The following is a 23,934-nucleotide window of genomic DNA, read 5'->3' as shown; positions in this document are numbered from 1 at the left end:
CTAAATCCCCTGAGGCATAATTGGCCAAAGCCACCCTGCCTTCCAATTATGGCTCTCTGTTCCTACCGCGCTGCGATTGGCCAAAGCATGCGGGTCATAGTGCATGCTTGGCCAATCATCAGCCAGCAATACACTGCGATGCCGCAGTGAATTATGGGCCGTGACACGCCACATGAATTTGGAACGAAAGGCCCATAATGTTCGTAATTCGTCGAACGCCCGATGTTCGAGTCAAACTTACGTTCGACTCGAACTGGAAGCTCATTGCTAGTGCTAGCAAGGTTTAATGATGGATCATATAGGAAATAAAAAGAAAGCAATACTGAAAAAATGATTTTTTTTAAATTTTACAATATCCATGTACAAAGATACTCAACAAAAAGAAAATAAAGCTGGTACAGAAATGTATATTATTTATTGTTCAAGGTATTCGAGCGTCTGCTGGGGTGTCCCTGCTATCTAGCAAACAAGGACAAGATGTATAGAGATGTATTTAGGTAATAAAATTGACAGTTTACAAAATATGGTACAAAAATATATAGAAATAGTTTCTTCACGTGTTTGTCATGTTTGCCCCCCCCCATAAAAAACACCCACAAATTATTTTTTTTTTTAAACATTTATGTGCCCCCTCCGCTTCCCTAGAAAAAAAAAAAACCTCCATGACTTTTTAAAATGAATGTCCTTTTGGCTATTTTCTCTTCGTAACCAATGTTCTTTTATTATGGCAAGCAGTTCAATACCGCAATATGGCCACTAGATGGAGATGAATTTGTAACAAGAGATACACTGTAACAATTCAAGCCACTTCAGCCCCAGAAGGTTTTACCCCCCCCTCCTTACCAGGCCATTTTTTGCGATACGGCACTGAGTTGTTTTAACTGACAATGGTGCGGCCGTGCGATGCTGTACCCAAATAAAACTGATGTCCTTTTTTTCCCATAAATAGAGCTTTTTTTGGTGGTATTTGAGCACCTCTGCGGTTTTAATTTTTTTTGCGCTATAAACAAAAAAAGACAATTTAGAAAAAAAAAAACAAACAATATTTTTTACTTTCTGCTATAAAAGATCAAAAAAAAAAATGTAAAAAATGTAATTTCTTCATCAATTTTTTACCAATATGTATTCTGTGACATATTTTTTGGTAAAAAATATCCCAATAAGTGTATATTGATTGGTTTACGCAAAAGTTATAGTGTCTAGAAACTATGGGATAGATTTATGGACTTTTTATTTTTTTTACTAGTAATGGCGGCGATCATCGATTTTTAGCGGGACTGCGACATTGCGGCGGACAAATCTGACACTGACACTTTTTAGGGACCACTGACACAAATACAGCGATCAGTGCTAAATAAAATGCACTGTCACTGTACTGACACTGGCAAGGAAGGGGTTAACATCAGGGGCAATCAAAGGGTCAAATGTGTTCCCTGGGAGTGCTTTCTAACTGTGTGGGGGAGGTGCTTTGACTGGGGGAAGACAGAGATCCGTGTTCTTGCTTAGCAGAAACACAAGATCTCCATCTTCCTCTGACAGAACCGAAATCTGCCTTGTTTACATAGGTAGACCGCCGTTCTGTCTGCCTCGGCAGGGACCCGCTCCAATCACAGCGGGAGCGGGTCACCAGCGGTGCGCACGCATGCCCCAGACCTGAAGAAAGAAATCACTTACAGGTATGCGATTTTGCGCTTAAGGGCCTTCCTGCCACAGTATATGTATGTGGGGCGGCTCTTAAGCGGCTAGAGGCTAGACAACAGTGGAGGGAATTAGCAGATAAATGTAACCAATGGTAATAGTGATTGGTAAATGTAACCATTGGTTACATTTATTTGCTGTTTCCCTCTAGCATTCTCTAGAATTGTTTCATTGTATCTCTTGTTACAAAGACATATGTATTCCCAATGCTCCTCAGCTCCATCTAGTGGTCATAATGCAGTATTTTATTCGTTCAGATAACAAAAGAGCCCAAAGAACATTTGTTTTTGCCCAATTCACATAGAATGAATGTACATGCAAATTTGCTGGATGAATATCAATGTGACTTTTTTTTTTTTTTTTAATGAACAGGTGCCTGAAACACGGCTCAAATTTCTACAAAATAGTTCTGTTAGATTTTAAAAGAAAATTTACTCTGCATAGTAATGCAGCACCTCTTCCTCTCCCCCCTCTCTGATTACATAGTCACATGATATGATATGTCAATATATACTGTATACAGGCACATATAATGGTTAGTCTTCCTTCTATGGAATACTAAAGGAGGCCTCCGACACTTGTCATGCATTCCTCGGTGGTGACTTGATTTCGGCTTCCCCCACAATATCCATCTCAGTGCAACTTCTAAGGCAGAAGGTTCCGCCGCACACACAAGGCACATAATAATAATATTACAGACAATGTTATATCTCTTCGCTCTTCAGGTGTTTCCATCTGAATGATGAATCCAAGTGGAAGTCTTCCTTCTCCTGTTCTTTGGCCAACTCAAGGAAGACCTGTCAGTAATCAAACAACAAAGACTGAGCACCTTCTTATCACACCTTACATTCATGAACATGGCCAGGAAAATCAAGCAAGTTAGTAAAGATAATGATTTTGTTTGGTTTTCCTTGCCCCTGCTGTCACCTGAGACCCTTTCTGGAAATCTTACAGCATAAGCAAACCTACATAACAAAATAAATGACATCAAGAAAGTAGGGACTTTATCACCATGTTTGTCAGTGTTCATTGGATATCAGTGCCATTACCTGCTCCAGGGTGGACTGGGAGAAGCTGTACTCCTCGATGTTATACGTTTTTTTAGCTGTGTAAAGAAAATACACAAAGATCACCGACCTTCGTACCGACCTGTGAGGTCGTTCACATTTATCTTCAGCTCGATTACCAGCTGTATAATCTTACCATTCTCCAAGTGTAGGAAGGCCTGGGACAGAGACTGGACGTTATCCATTGGGATCTTATAGACCAACAAAGAGGAGAACCTGCAGGGTAAAGACCAACATTCAATGGAAACATTCAAACACTAAATCCAACAAGTCTATAAAGTAAAGGTCATCCAAGGAGAACCTGTGGGGTAAAGGCCAACATTCAATGGAAACATCCAATCACTAAACCCAACAAGTCTATAAAGTAAAAGTCATCCAAGGAGAACCTGCGAGGTAAAGACCAACATTCAATCACTAAACCCAACAAATCCATAAAGTAAAGGTCATCCAAGGAGAACCTGCGAGGTAAAGACTGACATTCAATCACCAATCCCAACAAGTCTATAAAGTAAAGGTCATCCAGGGAGAACCTGAGAGGTAAAGACCGACATTCAATTACTAAACCCAACAAGTCCATAAATTAAAGGTCATCCAAGGAGAACCTGTGGGGTAAAGACCGTCATTCAATCACTAAACCCAACAAGTCTACAAAGTAAAGGTCATCCAAGGAAAACCTGCGAGGTAAAGACCGACATTCATCACTAAACCCAACAAGTCCATAAAGTAAAGGTCATCCAAGGAGAACCTGTGGGGTAAAGACCAACATTCAATCACTAAATCCAACAAGTCTATAAAGTAAAGGTCATCCAAGGAGAACCTGCGAGGTAAAGACTGACATTCAATCACTAAACCCAACAAATCCATAAAGTAAAGGTCATCCAGGGAGAACCTGAGAGGTAAAGACCGACATTCATCACTAAACTCAACAAGATGATAAAGTAAAGGTCATCCAGGGAGAACCTGAGAGGTAAAGACCGACATTCAATTACTAAACCCAACAAGTCCATAAATTAAAGGTCATCCAAGGAGAACCTGTGGGGTAAAGACCGTCATTCAATCACTAAACCCAACAAGTCCATAAAGTAAAGGTCATCCAAGGAGAACCTGCGGGGTAAAGACCAACATTCAATGGAAACATCCAATCACTAAACCCAACAAGTCTATAAAGTAAAGGTCATCCAAGGAGAACCTGCGAGGTAAAGACTGACATTCAATCACTAAACCCAACAAGTCCATAAAGTAAAGGTCACCCAAGGAGAACCTGCGGGGTAAAGACCAACATTCAATCACTAAATCCAACAAGTCTATAAAGTAAAGGTCACCCAAGGAGAACCTGCGGGGTAAAGACCAACATTCAGTGGAAACATCCAATCACTAAACCCAACAAGTCTATAAAGTAAAGGTCATTCAAGGAGAACCTGCGAGGTAAAGACCGACATTCATCACCAAACCCAACAAGTCAATAAAGTAAAGGTCATCCAAGCAGAACCTGCGAGGTAAAGACCGACATTCAATCACTAAACCCAACAAGTCCATAAAGTAAAGGTCATCCAAGGAGAACCTGCGAGGTAAAGACCGACATTCAATCACTAAACCCAACAAGTCCATAAAGTAAAGGTCATCCAGGGAGAACCTGAGAGGTAAAGACCGACATTCAATTGCTAAACCCGACAAGTCCATAAAGTAAAGGTTATCCAATGAGAACCTGCGAAGACCAGTGAGGTAAAGACCGACATTCAATGGAAATATTCAATCATTAAACCCAACAAGTTTATAAAGTAAAGGTCATCCAAGGAGAACCTGTGGGGTAAAGACCAACATTCAATCACTAAATCCAACAAGTCTATAAAGTAAAGGTGACCCAAGGAGAACCTGTGGGGTAAAGACCAACATTCAGTGGAAACATCCAATCACTAAACCCAACAAGTCTATAAAGTAAAGGTCATCCAAGGAGAACCTGCGAGGTAAAGACCGACATTCATCACCAAACCCAACAAGTCAATAAAGTAAAGGTCATCCAAGCAGAACCTGCGAGGTAAAGACCGACATTCCATCACTAAACCCAACAAGTCCATAAAGTAAAGGTCATCCAAGGAGAACCTGCGAGGTAAAGACCGACATTCAATCACTAAACCCAACAAGTCCATAAAGTAAAGGTCATCCAGGGAGAACCTGAGAGGTAAAGACCGACATTCAATTGCTAAACCCGACAAGTCCATAAAGTAAAGGTTATCCAATGAGAACCTGCGAAGACCAGTGAGGTAAAGACCGACATTCAATGGAAATATTCAATCATTAAACCCAACAAGTTTATAAAGTAAAGGTCATCCAAGGAGAACCTGTGGGGTAAAGACCAACATTCAATCACTAAATCCAACAAGTCTATAAAGTAAAGGTGACCCAAGGAGAACCTGTGGGGTAAAGACCAACATTCAATGGAAACATCCAATCACTAAACCCAACAAGTCTATAAAGTAAAGGTCATCCAAGGAGAACCTGCGAGGTAAAGACCGACATTCATCACTAAACCCAACAAGTCTATAAAGTAAAGGTCATCCAAGGAGAACCTGCGAGGTAAAGACCGACATTCATCACTAAACCCAACAAGTCGATAAAGTAAAGGTCATCTAAGGAGAACCTGCGAGGTAAAGACCGACATTCAAAGGAGACATTCAATCACTAAACCCAACAAGTATAAAAAGTAAAGGTCATCCAAAGAGAACCTGCGGGGTCTAGACCGACATTCAATGGAAACATCCAATCACTAAACCTAACAAGTGTCACCCATCACAACCTCGCACTATTTGTGTTCTGCCCCACGTTCATGTATTTTATATGTGTTGTAGTGAACTGCATGAGATAATATTGTTCTATACTATGCTGACATCTAATGGCAGTTTTGGGCCACTACAACTCGTTTACTATGTGTTTTTGGTATCTCCCTCTGTACCACCCCCCATCCTCGTTTAGCGTTAGTCTGTTCAGCTAATTTCTAGATAGACCCTCCTCATTTCTTTCATGTTTCTCCAGAGTCAGAGTTAGTATTTCCCAGAGGGTTCGAAATGGCCAGGTCTTCTTGCACTTTAAAAGGCTAGAAAAACATCCTCTGTACTGCAATCAGTCGGAGTAAAATTCCGGTTTCAACTTCTGTGTCTTATTGAAGAGTTAAGCTACCTTTGGATGGTGCCAAGTCAGCAGGTGACCATACTGTCTGGACAGGCTGGGTCTTAAGGAGGTATGTCAATGCATAAATCGGCATTTGAAACTGAACAATTTTGGTTGGGAATTGGATAACGTATCTTATTTACTTACAGATCTGTCTATACCAGGGACGTGCAGTCAGGGGAGGCAGGGCCTCACCTGGCATGAACATAAAATAAATAAATAAATAAACCGAGCTTTGAGGGTTGTAGCTCGGCGACCTGGGGTCATAGAGACCCCAAATTTTGGGGGTATGTAGCCTAAGTCCTACCCCACCACTGGTAAATTTGTGGCTCGTATGACCTAAGGTTCCAGAGATATGGGGCTCCTTGCGCAGCCTGTCAGAAGCTAAATACAGAGCGGCCACTTTAAATACAAGCTGGCACGCTCTGCAGCAGACTGAGGGGATGAGCACAATGGACAGCTTGGAGACTTGGACCAATGGTAAAGTACCACTGGTCCCAGCTGTCCAATAAAAATGCTGCAGTGGAGGCACGCCTCTCACTGCAGTGTCAGAAGGGGGTGTGTCTAAAAGACAAATGCTCCCTTCCAGCCCAGCCCTCTTAACTAGAAGAAAAAAAGATGGGTTTATGTGTAGAAGATTTACCCACAATCCCATGTTTTTCTCACACAGTTAAGAGGGAGAAACTGACTATGTTGAAAAGGTTCTGTTATATTCAAGCTAAATCATACATTTATTAACTATATGTTATAACATAATAATTTATTATTTCTCTATTTACTGTGAAATTACTGGTTGGAAGTTATAACTTCAAACTTCAGTAATTTGTCCGTTAAGACACCTGCTTGAGTACAGATTTTGAAAATATAGTAAATTACCTTCAAAACTATATATACTAATTTTTTTGTATATTACTTATGGTAATTACCCCCTTGCCACCCAGGCCAAATCTGACACTTCTCTCCTACCTGTAAAAATCATCATTTTTTTGCTAGAAAATTACTCAGAACCCCCAAATATTATTTATATATATATATATATATATATATATATATATATATATATATATATATATATATATATATATATACACACACACACACACACACACACATTATATATATATATATAATTAGGGCTGTGGAAATAACGATTAATTCCTCGATTAATCGTTCATTTTTTTGATTGGTAGGCTGCCTGCCCGGGGCCGCTTTGGGCCAAGCTGTGGCTGCAGCGAGGCGCTCCGCTCCCTCCTCCTCCTCCACTATATGTCATACACAGTCTGCGGGGATCTCCCGCTGTGTGTCTCCGAGCTGAGTGTGAAAACTTTGGCCGCGCTGTGAGAAAAGTCCCGCCCCCCTCCTAGATCTGCTCGTGTGATAGACACAGTGTTCTGTCTATAGACGCAGTGTTCTGTCTATCACATGGGCTGATCTAAGAGGAGGGCGGGACTTTTCTCACAGCGCAGCCAAAGTTTTCACACTCAGCTCCGAGACACACAGCGGGAGATGCCCGCAAACTGTGTAATCCAGGCACAGGCACTGACTACAGTGAGGCTGCATTATGGGCACGGTGAGGCTGAGATTATGACGTGTGACGTCCTAGCCATGCCCCGCTATGTCCGGCTTCGGACGTTGCCATAACAACGGTGCTAAATCAGCTAAAAGTAGTTGGATCTGTATGTGTGTTATAATTAATCGAAATTAGTCGATTAATCGATTTAAAAAAAAATCGTTTAATCGAACACGAAAATTTTAATCAGTAACAGCCCTAATATATATATATATATATATATATATATATATATATATATATACACACACACACACACAGTGGGGATGGAAAGTATTCCGACTCCCTTAAATTTTTCACTCTTTGTTATATTGCAGCCATTTGCTAAAATCATTTAAGTTCATTTCTTTCCTCATTAATGTACACACAGCCCCCCATATTGTACACACAGCACCCCATATTGTACACACAGCCCCCCATATTGTACACACAGCGCCCCATATTGTACACACAGCCCCCCATATTGTACACACATCATCCTATATTGTACACACAGCCCCCCATATTGTACACACATCATCCTATATTGTACACACAGCACCCCATATTGTACACACAGCACCTCATATTGTACACACAGCTCCCCATATTGTACACACAGCACCCCATATTGTACACACAGCTCCCCATGTTGTACACACAGCACCCCATATTGTACACACTGCACCCCATATTGTACACACAGCACCCCATATTGTACACACTGCTCCCCATATTGTACACACAGCCCCCCATATTGTACACACAGCACCCCATATTGTACACACAGCACCCCATATTGTACACACAGCACCCCATATTGTACACACTGCACCCCATATTGTACACACAGCACCCCATATTGTACACACAGCACCCCATATTGTACACACAGCACCCCATATTGTACACACAGCCCCCCATATTGTACACACAACAACCCATATTGTACACACAGCCCCCCATATTGTACACACAGCACCCCATATTGTACACACAGCTCCCCATGTTGTACACACAGCACCTCATATTGTACACACATCACTCCATATTGTACACACAGCCCCCCATATTGTACACACAGCACCCCATATTGTACACACAGCACCCCATATTATACACACAGCACCCCATATTGTACACACAGCTCCCCATGTTGTACACACAGCACCCCATATTGTACACACAGCCCCCCATATTATACACACAGCACCCCATATTGTACACACAACACCCCATATTGTACACACAGCGCCCCATATTGTACACACAGCACTCCATATTGTACACACAGCACCCCATATTGTACACACAGCACCCCATATTGTACACACAGCACCCCATATTGTACACACAGCACCCCATATTGTACACACAGCACCCCATATTGTACACACAGCACCCCATATTGTACACACAGCCCCCCATGTTGTACACACAGCCCCCCATATTGTACACACAGCACCCCATATTGTACACACAGCACCCCATATTGTACACACAGCACCCCATATTGTACACACAGCACCCCATATTGTACACACAGCGCCCCATATTGTACACACAGCCCCCCATATTGTACACACAGCACTCCATATTGTACACACAGCCCCCCATGTTGTACACACAGCCCCCCATATTGTACACAGAGCCCCCATATTGTACACACAGCACCCCATATTGTACACACAGCACCCCATATTGTACACACAGCACCCCATATTGACAGAAAAACACAGAATTGTTGACATTTTTGCAGATTTATTAAAAAAGAAAAACTGAAATATCACATGGTCCGAAGTATTCAGACCCTTTGCTGTGACACTCATATATATAACTCAGGTGCTGTCCATTTCTTCTGATCATCCTTGAGATGGTTCTACACCTTCATTTGAGTCCAGCTGTGTTTGATTATACTGATTGGACTTGATTAGGAAAGCCACACACCTGTCTATATAAGACCTTACAGCTCACAGTGCATGTCAGAGCAAATGAGAATCATGAGGTCAAAGGAACTGCCTGAAGAGCTCAGAGACAGAATTGTGGCAAGGCACAGATCTGGCCAAGGTTACAAAAAAGTTACTGCTGCACTTAAGGTTCCTAAGAGCACAGGGGACTCCATAATCCTTAAATGGAAGACGTTTGGGACGACCAGAACCCTTCCTAGAGATGGCCGTCCGTCCAAACTGAGCTATCGGGGGAGAAGAGCCTTGGTGAGAGAGGTAAAGAAGAACCCAAAGATCACTGTGGCTGAGCTCCAGAGATGCAGTCGGGAGATGGGAGAAAGTTGTAGAAAGTCAACCATCACTGCAGCCCTCCACCAGTCGGGGCTTTATGGCAGAGTGGCCCGACGGAAGCCTCTCCTCAGTGCAAGACACATGAAAGCCCGCATGGAGTTTGCTAAAAAAAACACCTGAAGGACTCCAAGATGGTGAGAAATAAGATTCTCTGGTCTGATGAGACCAAGATAGAACTTTTTGGCCTTAATTCTAAGCGGTATGTGTGGAGAAAACCAGGCACTGCTCATCACCTGTCCAATACAGTCCCAACAGTGAAGCATGGTGGTGGCAGCATCATGCTGTGGGGGTGTTTTTCAGCTGCAGGGACAGGACGACTGGTTGCAATCGAGGGAAAGATGAATGCGGCCAAGTACAGGGATATCCTGGATGAAAACCTTCTCCAGAGTGCTCAGGACCTCAGACTGGGCCGAAGCTTTACCTTCCAACAAGACAATGACCCTAAGCACACAGCTAAAATAACGAAGGAGTGGCTTCACAACAACTTCGTGACTGATCTTGAATGGCCCAGCCAGAGCCCTGACTTAAACCCAATTGAGCATCTCTGGAAAGACCTAAAAATGGCTGTCCACCAACGTTTACCATCCAACCTGACAGAACTGGAGAGGATCTGCAAGGAGGAATGGCAGAGGATCCCCAAATCCAGGTGTGAAAAACTTGTTGCATCTTTCCCAAAAAGACTCATCAAAAGGGGCTTCTACTAAATACTGAGCAAAGGGTCTGAATACTTAGGACCATGTGATATTTCAGTTTTTCTTTTTTAATAAATCTGCAAAAATGTCAACAATTCTGTGTTTTTCTGTCAATATGGGGTGCTGTGTGTACAATATGGGGTGCTGTGTGTACAATATGGAGTGCTGTGTGTACAATATGGGGTGCTGTGTGTACAATATGGGGTGCTGTGTGTACAATATGGGGTGCTGTGTGTACATTAATGAGGAAAAAATTGAAATTAAATGATTTTAGCAAATGACTGCAATATAACAAAGAGTGAAAAATTTAAGGGGGTCTGAATACTTTCTGTCCCCACTGTATATACACACACACACACACAATATTGTTTTAGCAGACACCCTAGGGCAGGGATAAGCAATTAGCGGACCTCCAGCTGTTGCAAAACTACAAGTCCCATCATGCCTCTGCCTCTGGGTGTCATGCTTGTGGCTGTCAGAGTCTTGCTATGCCTTATGGGACTTGTAGTTCTGCAACAGCTGGAGGTCCACTAATTGCATATCACTGCCCTAGGGTATAAAATGGTGGTCGTTGCAACTTTTTATGTCACACGGTATTAAACGCATTTTTTGGGGGAAAAAACTGTTTCATGAATAAATAAAAAAAAAAACACTAACGCTAGCCTGATTTTTTGGTATAATGTGAAAGATGATGTTACGTCGAATAAATAGATACCTAACATGTCACGCTTTAAAATTGCGCACACTTGTGGAATGGCACCAAACTTCAGTATTTATAACTCTCCATACGTGACTCTTTAAATTTTTTTACAGGTTACATGTTTAGAGTTACAGAGGAGGCCTAGTGCTAGAATTATTGCTCTCGCTCCAACAATCGCGGCGTATGTAACCTGTGTGTATCTGGCTCTGATACTAGCCAGCGCCTCACCAGTCACTCACCTCACCGCACGTCCCTGGTCTATACAGTACATGGATCCTATTATTAAAGGGATCTGGAAGATTGTGGTCTGTTGTTGCTGAGATCTAGGGGTCCCTTACCACGTGATTCTGTCATATGCCAAGATCTAAGAATCTGTCATCTAAGTGATATGTTAACCCTGAGGATCAGCCATTAAAGGGGGCCCGAGAATCAGTCAATAATGAGGTTAGAAGAATCAATCATTACTGGGGGTCTTGGAATATTGCCCAGATTTAGCTACTTTACCTGTCCTGCCTGGCGGCTTGCGGGAAGAGGCGGAGGACCTCCTGGTCAATCACATCAACCTGCTGGGTGTCCTTCAGTTTGATCTCCAGGAGGTAACCTTTACCAAATTTGCTCTTCAGATGTTGGATGGATCCGATACACCTGGGGGAGGAATGCTGTGTGGGTGTATATGCAAAAGCAAAACATATTTTTTTTGGCTCTTGATAGTGTAAGGAAGGGTTAGACCTTCGACTGAGTTTTTATCATAAACTGTGTACCTGCTGAGGAGATTCACCCCTCCATTTTGTACTGGTGACCCTTCTCATCACTACAGAAAGCAAGAGGATACCCAAAATGTTACCGTTGTATGATGAGAGTAAATCTTTTGATGGTGACAAATGTTTTGGTGACAACTGTCTAGAAGGGGAATCCCTCTCACTTTGTTGAGATTTCTTCCCACATCCCGTTGAATCTCCAAAACAAGGAGTGAAGGGAAATCTCCCCAGCAGAACACAGAACAAAAAAAAACAAAACCTGATAGAGACTTTACCTTACGCTACCCTACACTACAAAACAAAAGTTTTGGGTTTAACCCATTCCAAAAGAAAAATAAGTAAGGGGAGCCCAGCAATTGTTACAATGTTTCCATAAAAAAAAGTGCCCTGCCAATGTTTTTTTCAACTTTTACATGAAAGTAATGATTCTAAATGACAACAATGGGATCAGAAAATTGTTATATTCTGCTGTTACCTTTGCTGTGTTATTTTTGCTTCCTTTATTAAACACATTCAAAAATCTTCTTGCGGCCAAATAAAGACGTTTTATATTTTGAGCATCAATAGGGAAAATTTTCCAATAACTCGTGTCTGCAGAAAGGTCTCCATCTCCAACCTCTGTCATACCAGATAGGCGCAGTGACATCAGCACGTCCGTCAACCTCCCAATTAGCGTTTCGTCATATACTAACGTCTCGGGGAGACAACGTCATCATATGACAAGACGCGCGTAGGGAGGTTGACGTGCTGACGTCATCGCGCCTATCTAGTGGACAGGTGTTCGCAAGCCGGCCGGCTGTTTTCTCTCTGATCGTTATTTCTACATTTCTGTAAGTGCAATTTTATACTATTTTTACACCACGGAGAGTCTTCTTGCTTTTTTGGGTAATACTTGATCCCCCCTCCTAGTGGCTGATGCTCGAGTTTCCCCAGACGTTTTTGGTGTCTTGTTCCAGTTGTTTTCCTCGGATAGAGGCCCTGGCTGGGTGATTTAGCTGCAGGCTTATCAAAGCTTGCCTTTTGGTAAGCGCCCCTTCTATGTGGTGGAGGTGCACTGCTTTCGAGAGGTGTATTTCACAAGGACCTACACTGATGTGTTTTTTATGGACTATTGATTAATTTTTCACAATTATTGTGTGTTGTAGTTCACTTATTTTCACTGCTGGGATTAGTTCTTTTTTGGTTTCTTTTATTCGTTTAGTTATAGCGCTGTCACATTGAATTCCATTATCTGTATTTGTGTGTATCTCACAATTTTGACAGCTGCTTTATTTATTTATTTTCTGATTTTGTTTAAGTTTAATGCGGTAATTTTTTAATTTTTATCATCTGTCATACCGGAGCTAAGTAATCTGCATTACATTATCCTTCCTCATGTCTCTACCATGATGTTTTTGAGATTTATGGGGTAAGGTTCCCCCATGACACAGGTATACAGGATCAATGTCCTACAGACCATACATGGAAGAAATCCTGACTTCCTCTGTGTATTCCTGGCTTCCTAAAAGTCTCCCCTGACTCAGTCCTGGCATCATTTCTTCTCACCTGAGTTTTCCAGACACCATGATTGCCACGCGGTCGCACACAGCCTCGGCCTCCTCCATATAGTGTGTGGTCAGGATGGCACCCCTTTCCCTGTTCTTGAAGGCCGCTCGGATGGCTCTCCTTGAATGCACAAGAAAAGCCTAAGGTGTCATACTTTGTATATAAACCTCCAAGTAAAGTGCATGTGTTGTAGGATTGAACATACAACATCAAGCTGAAGGGCAATAGTGCTACAACTACACATTCAGGCCTTAAAAAATTAGGAGCTCTAATTTAATTTCTTCAGCTCAGTCTGATGTCAGAAGGTCATGTGGCAGCAAGAGACACTAATTAGTAAACTTTTTGACTATGAGAGAAAAAATACATCAACATGAATGAAGTCTGGCCTTGCTGTGTCCAGAGAAGATCGCTTAAACAGTTAGGCTCTTGGATTGTGTCACTATAGGAATCAGGGTCTGTATAAAGAAAATAAAAGAGCACCCCTTTAAGGTATTAGCTCCTTGATCAACTTGTGACAAGACTCACCAAAGCCTTTGTTGTCCTTTTGGGTCCAGACCAGTGGAAGGTTCGTCCAGGAGAACAATGGTGGGATTACCCAACATGCTGATGGCAAAACACACCTAAAGAACAACAGAGATCTAAAAGGACAATTCTGGCTACTGCTATGTTGGCTTAAACAACACAAAATTGACAACATTATTAATACTTAATGTTTATGATAACTGTATGAATTTTTGAGGCGATAGGTAGCGGATTCTCGACCAGCGATCCATTTGCAATGGTTAGGAATATGACCATTCTAACTTCCATGCCTCCACCCATGATCTGTGATCTAAAGTCTTAATCCAGCAGAACATAGCTGCTCTCAGTTATGTTATATGTGCAGAATGATTACAGATATTAACAAAGGTGATAAAAAGAATAGATTTATGGACAAGCTGGATGACAGATGACTCAGGAACCAAGGAGTTTTTAACTTCCATTATTATATATATTATGGACACCTGCATTAACAACTATCATAAAATTACAGATGAGCTACTGGACTGGTAGCTTTATGAAAGCCTCTCTAATCTGGGCTTTACAACTCCAACTACATTCAGTGGTTTCCAGAGGGCAGACTTGGTGGAAATGGGAAAGGTCCAGCCAATCATTTTACAAGACACAGTGAAGTTTGGGTTTATGAGGGTATGGTCTTGGTTAGCTCTGCAGATCCTCTTTAGATATCCTGAGTGTCTGATCACATCTACTCAATTGATCACACTAAGAACACAGTCCCAAAAAAACGCACCTTTCTGGAGACCCCAGCTGACAACTTCCTGGCAGGTTTGTTGAGATGGTCCTTCATCTCCAGAGCTTCACTCACCCTGCAGACCAAAGTATGGAGACATAATGAGAAGAACAGTTAGGATTTATTAACTTGTGAGATTTATTAAGATGTTGAGAGGGAAGTTTATAGGGAAAATGTGCGTGAACAGATGGCTTGTCAAGGCTAGGTCAGAGCTGAGCTGTTAGTTGCCTTGTAGCGCTGAAGTCTTGGGTTTCATTCTGACAAGGCCACTGTGTTAGGTTTGCGTGTGTTTGTGTGACTTTCCTTTAGACTCTGTTTTCTCCAACAACCTAAAAGCATAATGGTAAGGCCAACATAACTGTTGATGGGACTGTCAAGACCAAACAATATTAAGGAGAGCAAAGGAAATGGAGTCCTACAACTCCTGGTCTGCATCATGAGGAAAGTTCATTGCATGTTAACTTACCGTTTAATAGCACGGTTTGTGTCCTCTTTATTCATGCCCTTCACAGCGGCGTAGATCTCCAGATGTTCCTTCACAGTGAGGTTGGGCCACAGAGGGTTGTGTTGGGGACAGTAGCCCAAAGCTGCAGAGTCTTTAGTCCTATGGGGGTCTCCTGCATTACCCAGCAACACCTGTAGGAGGCAGTCAGTGAAGGTGCCTTATAAGAATGCCACGCTGGACATTGGCTCAAAGCCAACCAGTAATGGGGCCCATCATAATATTTTAGGAAATGTGGTTAGGTGAATCTATCTGTAGGGACAATAACCTTTTTTTTTTTTTATAAAAATGAATCGTTTAATTACTGGGGTTCTCAGATGTTTTAATGCTTTCTTGCCTGTAGATGAATTTGTGATAATTGGTAATGTTTTATTGATTGCATTTTGGTGGTGCAGTGTTTTCTAGAAAACATTTTGCCTTGGTCCCTCATAACCACAGTATCACGTACCGGGTCGGAGGCCGAAGTGCTGAGAGGGCTTCCCTTGAGGCTTAGTGCTGAGTGTTTTCTAGGGAACCTTTTTCCTTAGTCCGTCATAACCACAGTGGGTGAGATGTCCCTCAAGCACCTCTATACATGAACCCTGAAGACCTCCACTCCATGCCTTCTCACCTGTCCAGCTGATGGTTTCTTCTCTCCTGCCAGAATCAGCACAGATGTGGTCTTGCCAGCACCGTTGGGGCCCAGAAGTCCCAGGACTTCACCTTTAAAATAAAATAAAAAAAACAGACAAAACTGATACATTGATATTTCTAAATGTCTGAAAGAAGAACTATCTGCTTTCCTCCAGCAACCAATCAGACCCCTGCTCCACTGAAAAGAAATGATCTGGGTGTTTAAGGGTTAAAGTACCTCCATTACTGCAGACTTTAATCTGAAACGTTGTGATGTTAAATCATGGAAAAAGAGAACATATCCTTTATATCTGACACATAGACCGGCACTGTCATGTGGACTCTTTTGCTTTCAGTGGGATTAAAATTGGATCATAGATGCCGTTGTTCACATTTCCAACCACACATGGGTGTTTTGGCCACACATTTCCAACCACACATACAGTAGGTGTTTTGGACGCACATTCTCTATGGCCAACGTCATTAAAAGAAACAGAAATGAACAGGAACTGACCTTTCTTGACGCAGAACGAGGTGTTACTGATGGCCGTTCTCTTCTTCTTCTTCCTGAAGCGTCCACAGATGCCTGACTTCTCCTTAAACTCTTTACGCAAACTGTCCACGAGGATGGTCGGCCTCTTGAAGGGTAAAAACACAAAGGGGGTTATTTACGAAAGGCAAATCCACTTTGCACTGAAAGTGCACTTGGAAGTGCAGTCGCTCTAAATCTAAGGGGTAGATCTGAAATGAGTGGAAGCTCTGCTGATTTTATCATCCAATCATGTGCAAGCTAAAATGCTGTTTTTTGTTTTCTTTGCATGTCCCTCTCAGATCTACAGCGACTTTACTTCCAAGTGCACTTTCAGTGCAAAGTGGATTTTCCTTTAGTAAATAACCCCCAAAGTCAATGTGTGATTTGATTCTGAAGGACTTCTGATTGTCGTGACATTTGTAATTGATAAAACATTTCAAAAATGGGCCAATACAAGAAGAGTCTCATGTGTCTGCTACAAAGTAAGTAAAATCTGTAACTTCTGTTAATATTTTTATCTGCAGCGTTACACTTCTAGGACAGGCTGGACCAGACATTCTCAGCAAGGTTTCCTCCAGAGGTTCCTTGAGTTGTGGCTGACTGACCTCCCATTTGGTGGTGCCGGTATAATTCCAAGACCAACACCACTTGGCAAAACCAACCCTGTAAGGGGGGCATTTTTCCCTCTGATCCCAGATACATTCATTTTATCAGGGGTTCCTTGAGACCTGGAAACTAATTTAAGAAAGGGTTGAGAAAGTTCGCTCCATACAGTGCCCTTTGTAGACTTCTTACATTTACACATCGCTGATAGATGGGGTACTCTCTATAATCTGACAAAGTAATGAGCAGAGACGAACTATGACCATTTACTCCTTCTCACCACCTCCTCTTATGGTCAGCTAGCAGAGCAGCCACTCCCACTGCCAGCCTGATTCCAAGTTTCATATGGTGTGCAGGACATGATGTGACAGTTAACATACAGGAGTGTGATGTATATTTATATATGTATATAGTGGATTTGCATTTAGCAATATATTACCTCCTCCTCCTGATCTGTTGTTTTTAAAGTGTTAACCCTTTCTTTCTCAGCAAGGACCTCCTCATCGGCATCATCCAGTTGCTCGGGATTCTGGGTAAATGGATGTTCTCTCTTGGTGAATCTGAATGAAGAGAGGAAAGTGTCAGATCCGTAGTATGGGACGTGTTAGCAGTGATTTCATATTCCCAATATAAAAATGAAAACAACACAATACACTACCTAATAATGTTACATTGTAATGGGTGTATGAAATATAGACAACATACAAGGGAATTGTATCAGAAATAGATAAAAGCACATGCTAGGTAGAGGACATCACTTACAATGTTACAATGTGTCGGACGGTGAAATATAGTTTACATGTGAATAGTTCTGTTTAACAAATGGTGGAGTACAAAGGGTACAAGAGTCTACAAAATGCACACAGACCAAGTACTATGACATGGACTATACTCAGCATTTGGGGGCCTAATGTCTTCATCCAGTAGAGGACTGGGAACCATTGGCTTGGAGGGAAAACACAACATAGTTGCCCGTTCTTGGTGGGGTTGGATTTCTGTAGAATAAAGAATGTGTATACCATGCAGAGAGTGCCATGGAGCCGCAGTGATTGGTGGGCATGGTGAGAGGGTGGTGCTCCTTAAGGACGTGGTTTATCGTGATACACTTTTTTTCTCATCTTCCAGTATTGGCTTCCATTGTAGCTGGAAGACTTTCCTCTGCTAGGAGCTGCAATCCCAAGTTTGAACAGGGAGCAGATAACTATACAACGCCCAGCGGAGGTAATCCTTAAATTTGGATGAACTTAGATTCAGATCGAGTTTTATGAATTTGGAGGCTGTAAGTCAAATCTAAATTATTTTTATAGATCCCGAAAAGGCTTCTGGGAGAAAGTGGCAAAAGGCTGCTTCTATCTTTTGTCTTCATCTGCTGACCACTCTTAGCTTGACTGCCACCAGGTCAGCTTCCCAAACCAATTTATCATCATTGGCTGCTCTGTAATACACACTTTCTTGGAGACTGGTTCAGATTACCTTCAACTTCTAAAGGACTTTGGGTTTAGAATTTCAGTATTTTGGAGGTGCGTGAATTTTTTAAAAGTTTGGCTGAACCACAACTGGTGAAACTTTACCGAAGTTTGCTCAACTCCAATGCCCAGCATGGGTCACTGACTGCTGGTCCTGATGTCTAAATGGTGAAGCTTCTCCACTTATGGCCACCAGCCCAACACATTTTACTGGTCTTGTCCCAGGGGGGAAAAAAGGTCTGTCTTATTCAAAGCCAAGAGATGAGTCCACAGTGAGATCAGTACCCACTCCTGGATTGTTTTCTGTGGCTTTAGCTTTATTTATGTTCAACTAGGTGGCCGCATCCACAATCAAATCTATATAAATGATTACCCTTGTGATGTACGTTGTTCAGCAACCCACCTGAATACCGGATCTTGTTTTAAACTTCTGGTTCCAATCCACCATTCCAGAAACCACAGGAGGCCCCAGAGTATGATGGTTTGTGCGTACGGCTGAAGAGGAAGCAGAGAGAGTCAGAAACCGGGTGAGGTGGAGAGGTGGAAATTCTCACAATTCATACCAGTGACAATGCTAGTTTTTGGCCCTCTATGCACTTCTTGTACCTGTTCACTCCTATGGAGCAATTTTACATTTTCCACTATGGGCCGGTTTATCAAGCAATAACTTTGTCATTACTTAGGATAACAAAGTAATAAACATTGATTTTGGGGACAAAGTGGCTCTCTTTTTGGTAATATTGTTTTGCAAAATTTTTGATAAATAAATAATAAAAAAATAATTTTAATTTCTATGTAATCTATACAAAAAAAAGTTTTTTTTTCTATTTTGACAAGTGTTAGAAAAAAAAAGTTTTACTGTAAATAAAAAGTACCTGTAATTTATAATTTGACATATTTAGAGTGACAGTAAAATTCAGTTTCTGGTACAAATGCATGACAATGTAACTGAAAAAATAAATAAATAAATAATTTAATATGATTGGTTTAAAAAAAAAAAAAAAAAACTAGATATAGAAAAGAATCAGATAAAAAAAAAAGAATTAATATGATTGGTAAAAAAATAGATATAAAAAAACAGAAAAACAAACAAAAAAAAAAACAGCAAAGGGGGAAGGGGAGGAAGGAGTGCATTAGGACTAACTAGATTTAGCTATTGGTTAATAAGGGGTTAAACTGGAATACATTTTATTAAAAGAATAATTTAGTTTTACTTTATGTAAGGTTTCTTCAACATATATCATATGCAGGTGATAATTCACACCTCTACATATGAATGAAATACAAGTACATATAGTAACAAAAGAGGTAACTACAATGTAACAAGACATTATATTACTCAGTGACATTTGCAGACTATCTACAAAGGGTCATTTTACACAACATTCTGATAACCACACCTGCCAGGTAATAGGTAGCAATTCCTGGCTGTCATTTTGACAGCTGGTAATAGTGCTGACAGAGTTGTGGCAGGAAAGGGGGTGTGGGGGTGGAGCTGAACTTAGGAGACACGCCCTTGAAGTTTTTCAGAGTGTATCAGAGTGAAGCAGAATTGTCACCCTAGAATACGTGTTCCCACTGCAGAGTAAAGGCAGCTTGGGCCAATCAATGAAAGACAACGTTCCATGGCTGGCCAATCTATGGATGCCGCATCACTGCTAACTGATATGTAACCGTGACACAACCGTGAATTCTTCTTCTGCATCTCCAGCAATGGTTCCTACATTATCAACAGAAAGGGGTGAGAGAGGACTGAACTCTGATGCCTGAACACAAGGTCCAGACAAGGGGGCGGAAGGGATGTGCGCCCCGGGCGCAACAGTTCAATGGGGGGGTGGGGGGGGGACAGGTGGAGTGAAGTAAGTCTGGCACTGCAGGCAGGAGGATACACATGTTCTCAGTCATTAATGCATTTTCTTGAACTAGTTACTCCACTGGGGGTGTGGGGGGCTTTGTGACTGCAGGGGGGGTAATGGGGATCATCAGCTAACTCTGCCATTGGTCAGTAATGCAGCACAAAGGGGAATCATGAACTGCCATTGGTTACTAATGCATTAGTGGTCAGCGGCAGTGTTAATGATTAACTCCTTCATGGTGCACTACGAAGGAATTGATAAACACTGCCACTGACCACCAATGCATCATAAAGGGGTTAACACTGCCACTGACCACCAATGGGGAGGGATGTAAATAGCACCATCACAGACCATAACTGTAGGAAAGTTAAAAGGCCATCAATGGAGGGGGATCTAAAAAAGACCCACTGACCACATATTCTGGTGCTTATTACTGCAGAAACTGGCACCAATGCTGGGGGTTATTTATTTCTGCTACTGACACCAATGTTGGGGGTTATTATTGCAGAAACTGGCACCAATGTTGGGGGTTATTTATTTCTGCTACTGACACCAATGTTGGGGGTTATTGCAGAAACTGGCACCAATGTTGGAGATTATTATTGCGTTTACTGACACCAATGTTGGGGGTTATTATTTCATTTACTGACACCAATGCTGGGGCTTATTAATTTTTACACTGGCACCAATTCTGGGGGTTATTATTGCATTTACGAACACCATTGCTGGGGGTTATTATTATTTAAACTGACATCAATGCTGGGGTTTATTGCAAAAACAGGCACCAATGCAGGGGGCAATTATTGCTGCTATTGACACTGATGCTTATGGTTAATTATTGCGGAAATTGGCACTAATGCTGGGGGTTATTATTGCAGATTTTGGCACCAGTACAGGGGGTTATAATTGCAGGAAATGACACCAATGTTGGGATTATTATGGACTTCACTGACACCAATGTTGGGGGTTATTATTGTGTTCACTGACACCAATGTTGGGGGTTATTATTGTGTTCACTGACACCAATGTGCACAGTTTGCCATTTTTGCCCTGGGCACTGGATGACTTTGTCCTGGCACTGCTTGGATAGAACCGAGTCCCTCTGGTCTCTGAACACTTCACAAGGAGTTTATTACTTTGATCGGAATTTTCCTTTACTTACAATCACCAGCTGGCCGTACACAGTTGGCATATCAATGTAATAAGGATCACGAAGGTAAACCTAGGAAGAGAATATCATATCATTGTATTATACAGAGATTTCCAATTCCATCACTTTACTAAAGTTCACCAATCAGAATACTTGATTAAAGTGTATCTCTAGATAAAACATTTGTTTTATGGGGAAAGTTAAGAAACTCGATCAGGTTTTCTTTATGTCTCCGTATATATATATATATATATATATATATATATATATATATATATATCTCAACTGAATTTTAACCACTGAAACCAATGAAATTTACCCAATGAAAATTAAATATATGACAATAAGTAAAAAATAGTGGCGCCGAATAAATGCTCAAGTGGGTGTTTGATCACCCCAAAGTGAAAAAGTGACTACAAGATACTAAGTAGAAATATAAAAAATATACTGTAACTAAAATAAAATGTTGAACAAAAAATAAATAATAAACTCAAATTACACCCTGTGACAAGTGAAATAAGATGATGAAACAGTGAAACTGATCAATCAAAAAGACAAAATAATATATAAAAAATAGTCCATAAAGTGTTTAAGGGAAATCCAAAATGGATGTGAGGTTCTCCTATTCCATCCACCACACCAGTGTGTCTGTGATTCCACTCCCCTAAAACACACTCACCAAATTCCAATGCCTACATTCTCATGTTAGGCTAAGGCTAAAGCGCATTTAAACCACACGAATAGGGTTTCAAAGCAAGCATCCAAATTCCAGCCGTGTGTCTCACATATTCTCCACATGTAAGTAATAAAAGTGCACCAATAGTGTAATACCGTAGAAAAATGTTTTAATAAAATACACTTAAAACCTTCAATCTTTGCACTCACATTGTGAAAATTCAAAATCAGCAAAAGTGATTACAGCAAGACTTTAAATCCTTCAAAAGCAGCGGATAACTCACTCGTCCACTTCCTATGTGTCAGTGATGTTGATTGCCGTACAGCCACGCCCGGACATGTTTCGTCACAAGGACTTAATCATGGGATTCCTTGTGACGAAACATGTCGGGGAGGGGAATAGGAGAACCTCACATCGATTTTGGATTTCCCTTAAACACTTTATGGACTATTTTTTATATATTATTTTGTCTTTTTGATTGATCAATTTCACTGTTTCATCATCTTATTTCACTTGTCACAGGGTGTAATTTGAGTTTATCATTTATTTTTTGTTCAACATTTTGTTTTTTTATTTTAGTTACAGTATATTTTTTATATTTCTACTTAGTATCTTGTAGTCACTTTTTCACTTTGGGGTGATCAAACTTGAGCATTTATTCAGCGCCACTATTTTTTACTTATTATCATATATTTATTTTTCATTGACAAGTGGTTAAAATTCAGTTTTCATTTGACTTCTTTTAAAGTGGCAGCTTCCAGATATATTGTCTGTCCTGAGGCGCAGTGGTGGTATTTTGAGTAGTGGCGAGTTTGTTCTTAAAATTACCAACAGGGAGTGATATATAGAGATATATATATATATATATCTCTATATAAATAAATAAATGCCATAAATACATTTTCCCCTCTTCTTTTACTTCTTTTATAAGTGATCACATGCCCTCTGTTCTCAGCTGCATAAGCAGCTCAGAGAGCAAGGGGAGAAGAAACAGCAGCACACTGGTCTCCCCAGTAAAAGGCTATGTGAGGGGGGGCATGTCAGGACAAGTGGGATCATTGAAAGAGGCTCAGCACCGCTAGATAACTGACCACGCTGTGCTCTCATGCCTAGTGTGGTCAATTTCTAATAAGAAAGCAGGGGGGACTGGCAGGATCACCAGGGATTTCACACAAAGGAAGCAATACGAATAGAACAGGAGACTTGTGCATACAAGTACATGGGACATCAGGCTCATATTAGGAATAGGAAATGTTGGGCTGACATATTCTTTAACTTCTACATGTAAAGAACACATTTCACATTTTTGTTTTGTCTTTTTATTTGCCGGCACATCCCCAGTATGTCATGTTTTACTGTAATAATGTGTGATATAAAAAGCGATGTATCAACACTCACCAGATTGATCAAAAACGCCATCAAATTGCTGGGTGGCACCAAGATCAAGTAGATGAAATATAATTCTTTTGGCAAAGGAATGAAAAATTGAAATGTGTTGTATATTATCGGGATGAAGGAAGACTGCAAGAGACCAGAAATCCAGGTGAGAGGTGACCCGGCACCAGAATGTCGGCCACAAAATCGAAAAGCAACATGTGATCAACCTACAAATATCACATTTTACACCAATACTTTACTTTCATTTATATTTCCTATAGCTTTTGTCTAGAGATAAAAAGGACAAAATATATTAGTAGTACTACATTGTAAAAAGAAAATAAAAGTCAGATTGTTAGCTCATGTTGACGCGTTTCATCACAATTGACGTCATCAGG

At 41.1% G+C, this 23,934-nt stretch overlaps 1 protein-coding gene across 4 annotated transcripts in view; it reads right to left on the bottom strand.

Moving 5' to 3' along the window:
• Window positions 1–396: 396 nt before the first annotated feature.
• The window catches only part of LOC141113856 (cholesterol transporter ABCA5-like), a 99,923-nt gene continuing 76,385 nt past the window's right edge, over window positions 397–23,934 (bottom strand). For 3 of the 4 annotated variants that reach the window (XM_073607186.1, XM_073607183.1, XM_073607185.1), the window contains 14 exons: window positions 23,558–23,680; window positions 21,496–21,555; window positions 18,881–18,972; window positions 17,451–17,571; window positions 16,391–16,514; window positions 15,875–15,966; window positions 15,229–15,398; window positions 14,763–14,838; window positions 13,997–14,091; window positions 13,472–13,591; window positions 11,673–11,813; window positions 2,902–2,981; window positions 2,748–2,803; window positions 397–2,495 (listed from right to left, as the gene is read on the bottom strand). In XM_073607186.1, coding sequence (XP_073463287.1) covers window positions 2,403–2,495; window positions 2,748–2,803; window positions 2,902–2,981; window positions 11,673–11,813; window positions 13,472–13,591; window positions 13,997–14,091; window positions 14,763–14,838; window positions 15,229–15,398; window positions 15,875–15,966; window positions 16,391–16,514; window positions 17,451–17,571; window positions 18,881–18,972; window positions 21,496–21,555; window positions 23,558–23,680 — 1,443 coding nt within the window. In that variant the 3' untranslated portion in view covers window positions 397–2,402. The remainder of the gene's footprint in view (window positions 2,496–2,747; window positions 2,804–2,901; window positions 2,982–11,672; window positions 11,814–13,471; window positions 13,592–13,996; window positions 14,092–14,762; window positions 14,839–15,228; window positions 15,399–15,874; window positions 15,967–16,390; window positions 16,515–17,450; window positions 17,572–18,880; window positions 18,973–21,495; window positions 21,556–23,557; window positions 23,681–23,934) is intronic. The other variant, XM_073607184.1, reaches the window with a different exon arrangement.

Source organism: Aquarana catesbeiana, linkage group LG12, assembly GCF_042186555.1.
Source record: "Aquarana catesbeiana isolate 2022-GZ linkage group LG12, ASM4218655v1, whole genome shotgun sequence".
Lineage (NCBI taxonomy): Eukaryota > Metazoa > Chordata > Amphibia > Anura > Ranidae > Aquarana > Aquarana catesbeiana.
Note: the sequence above shows the minus strand (reverse complement) of the source record. Positions and strands in the feature narration are given on the sequence as shown.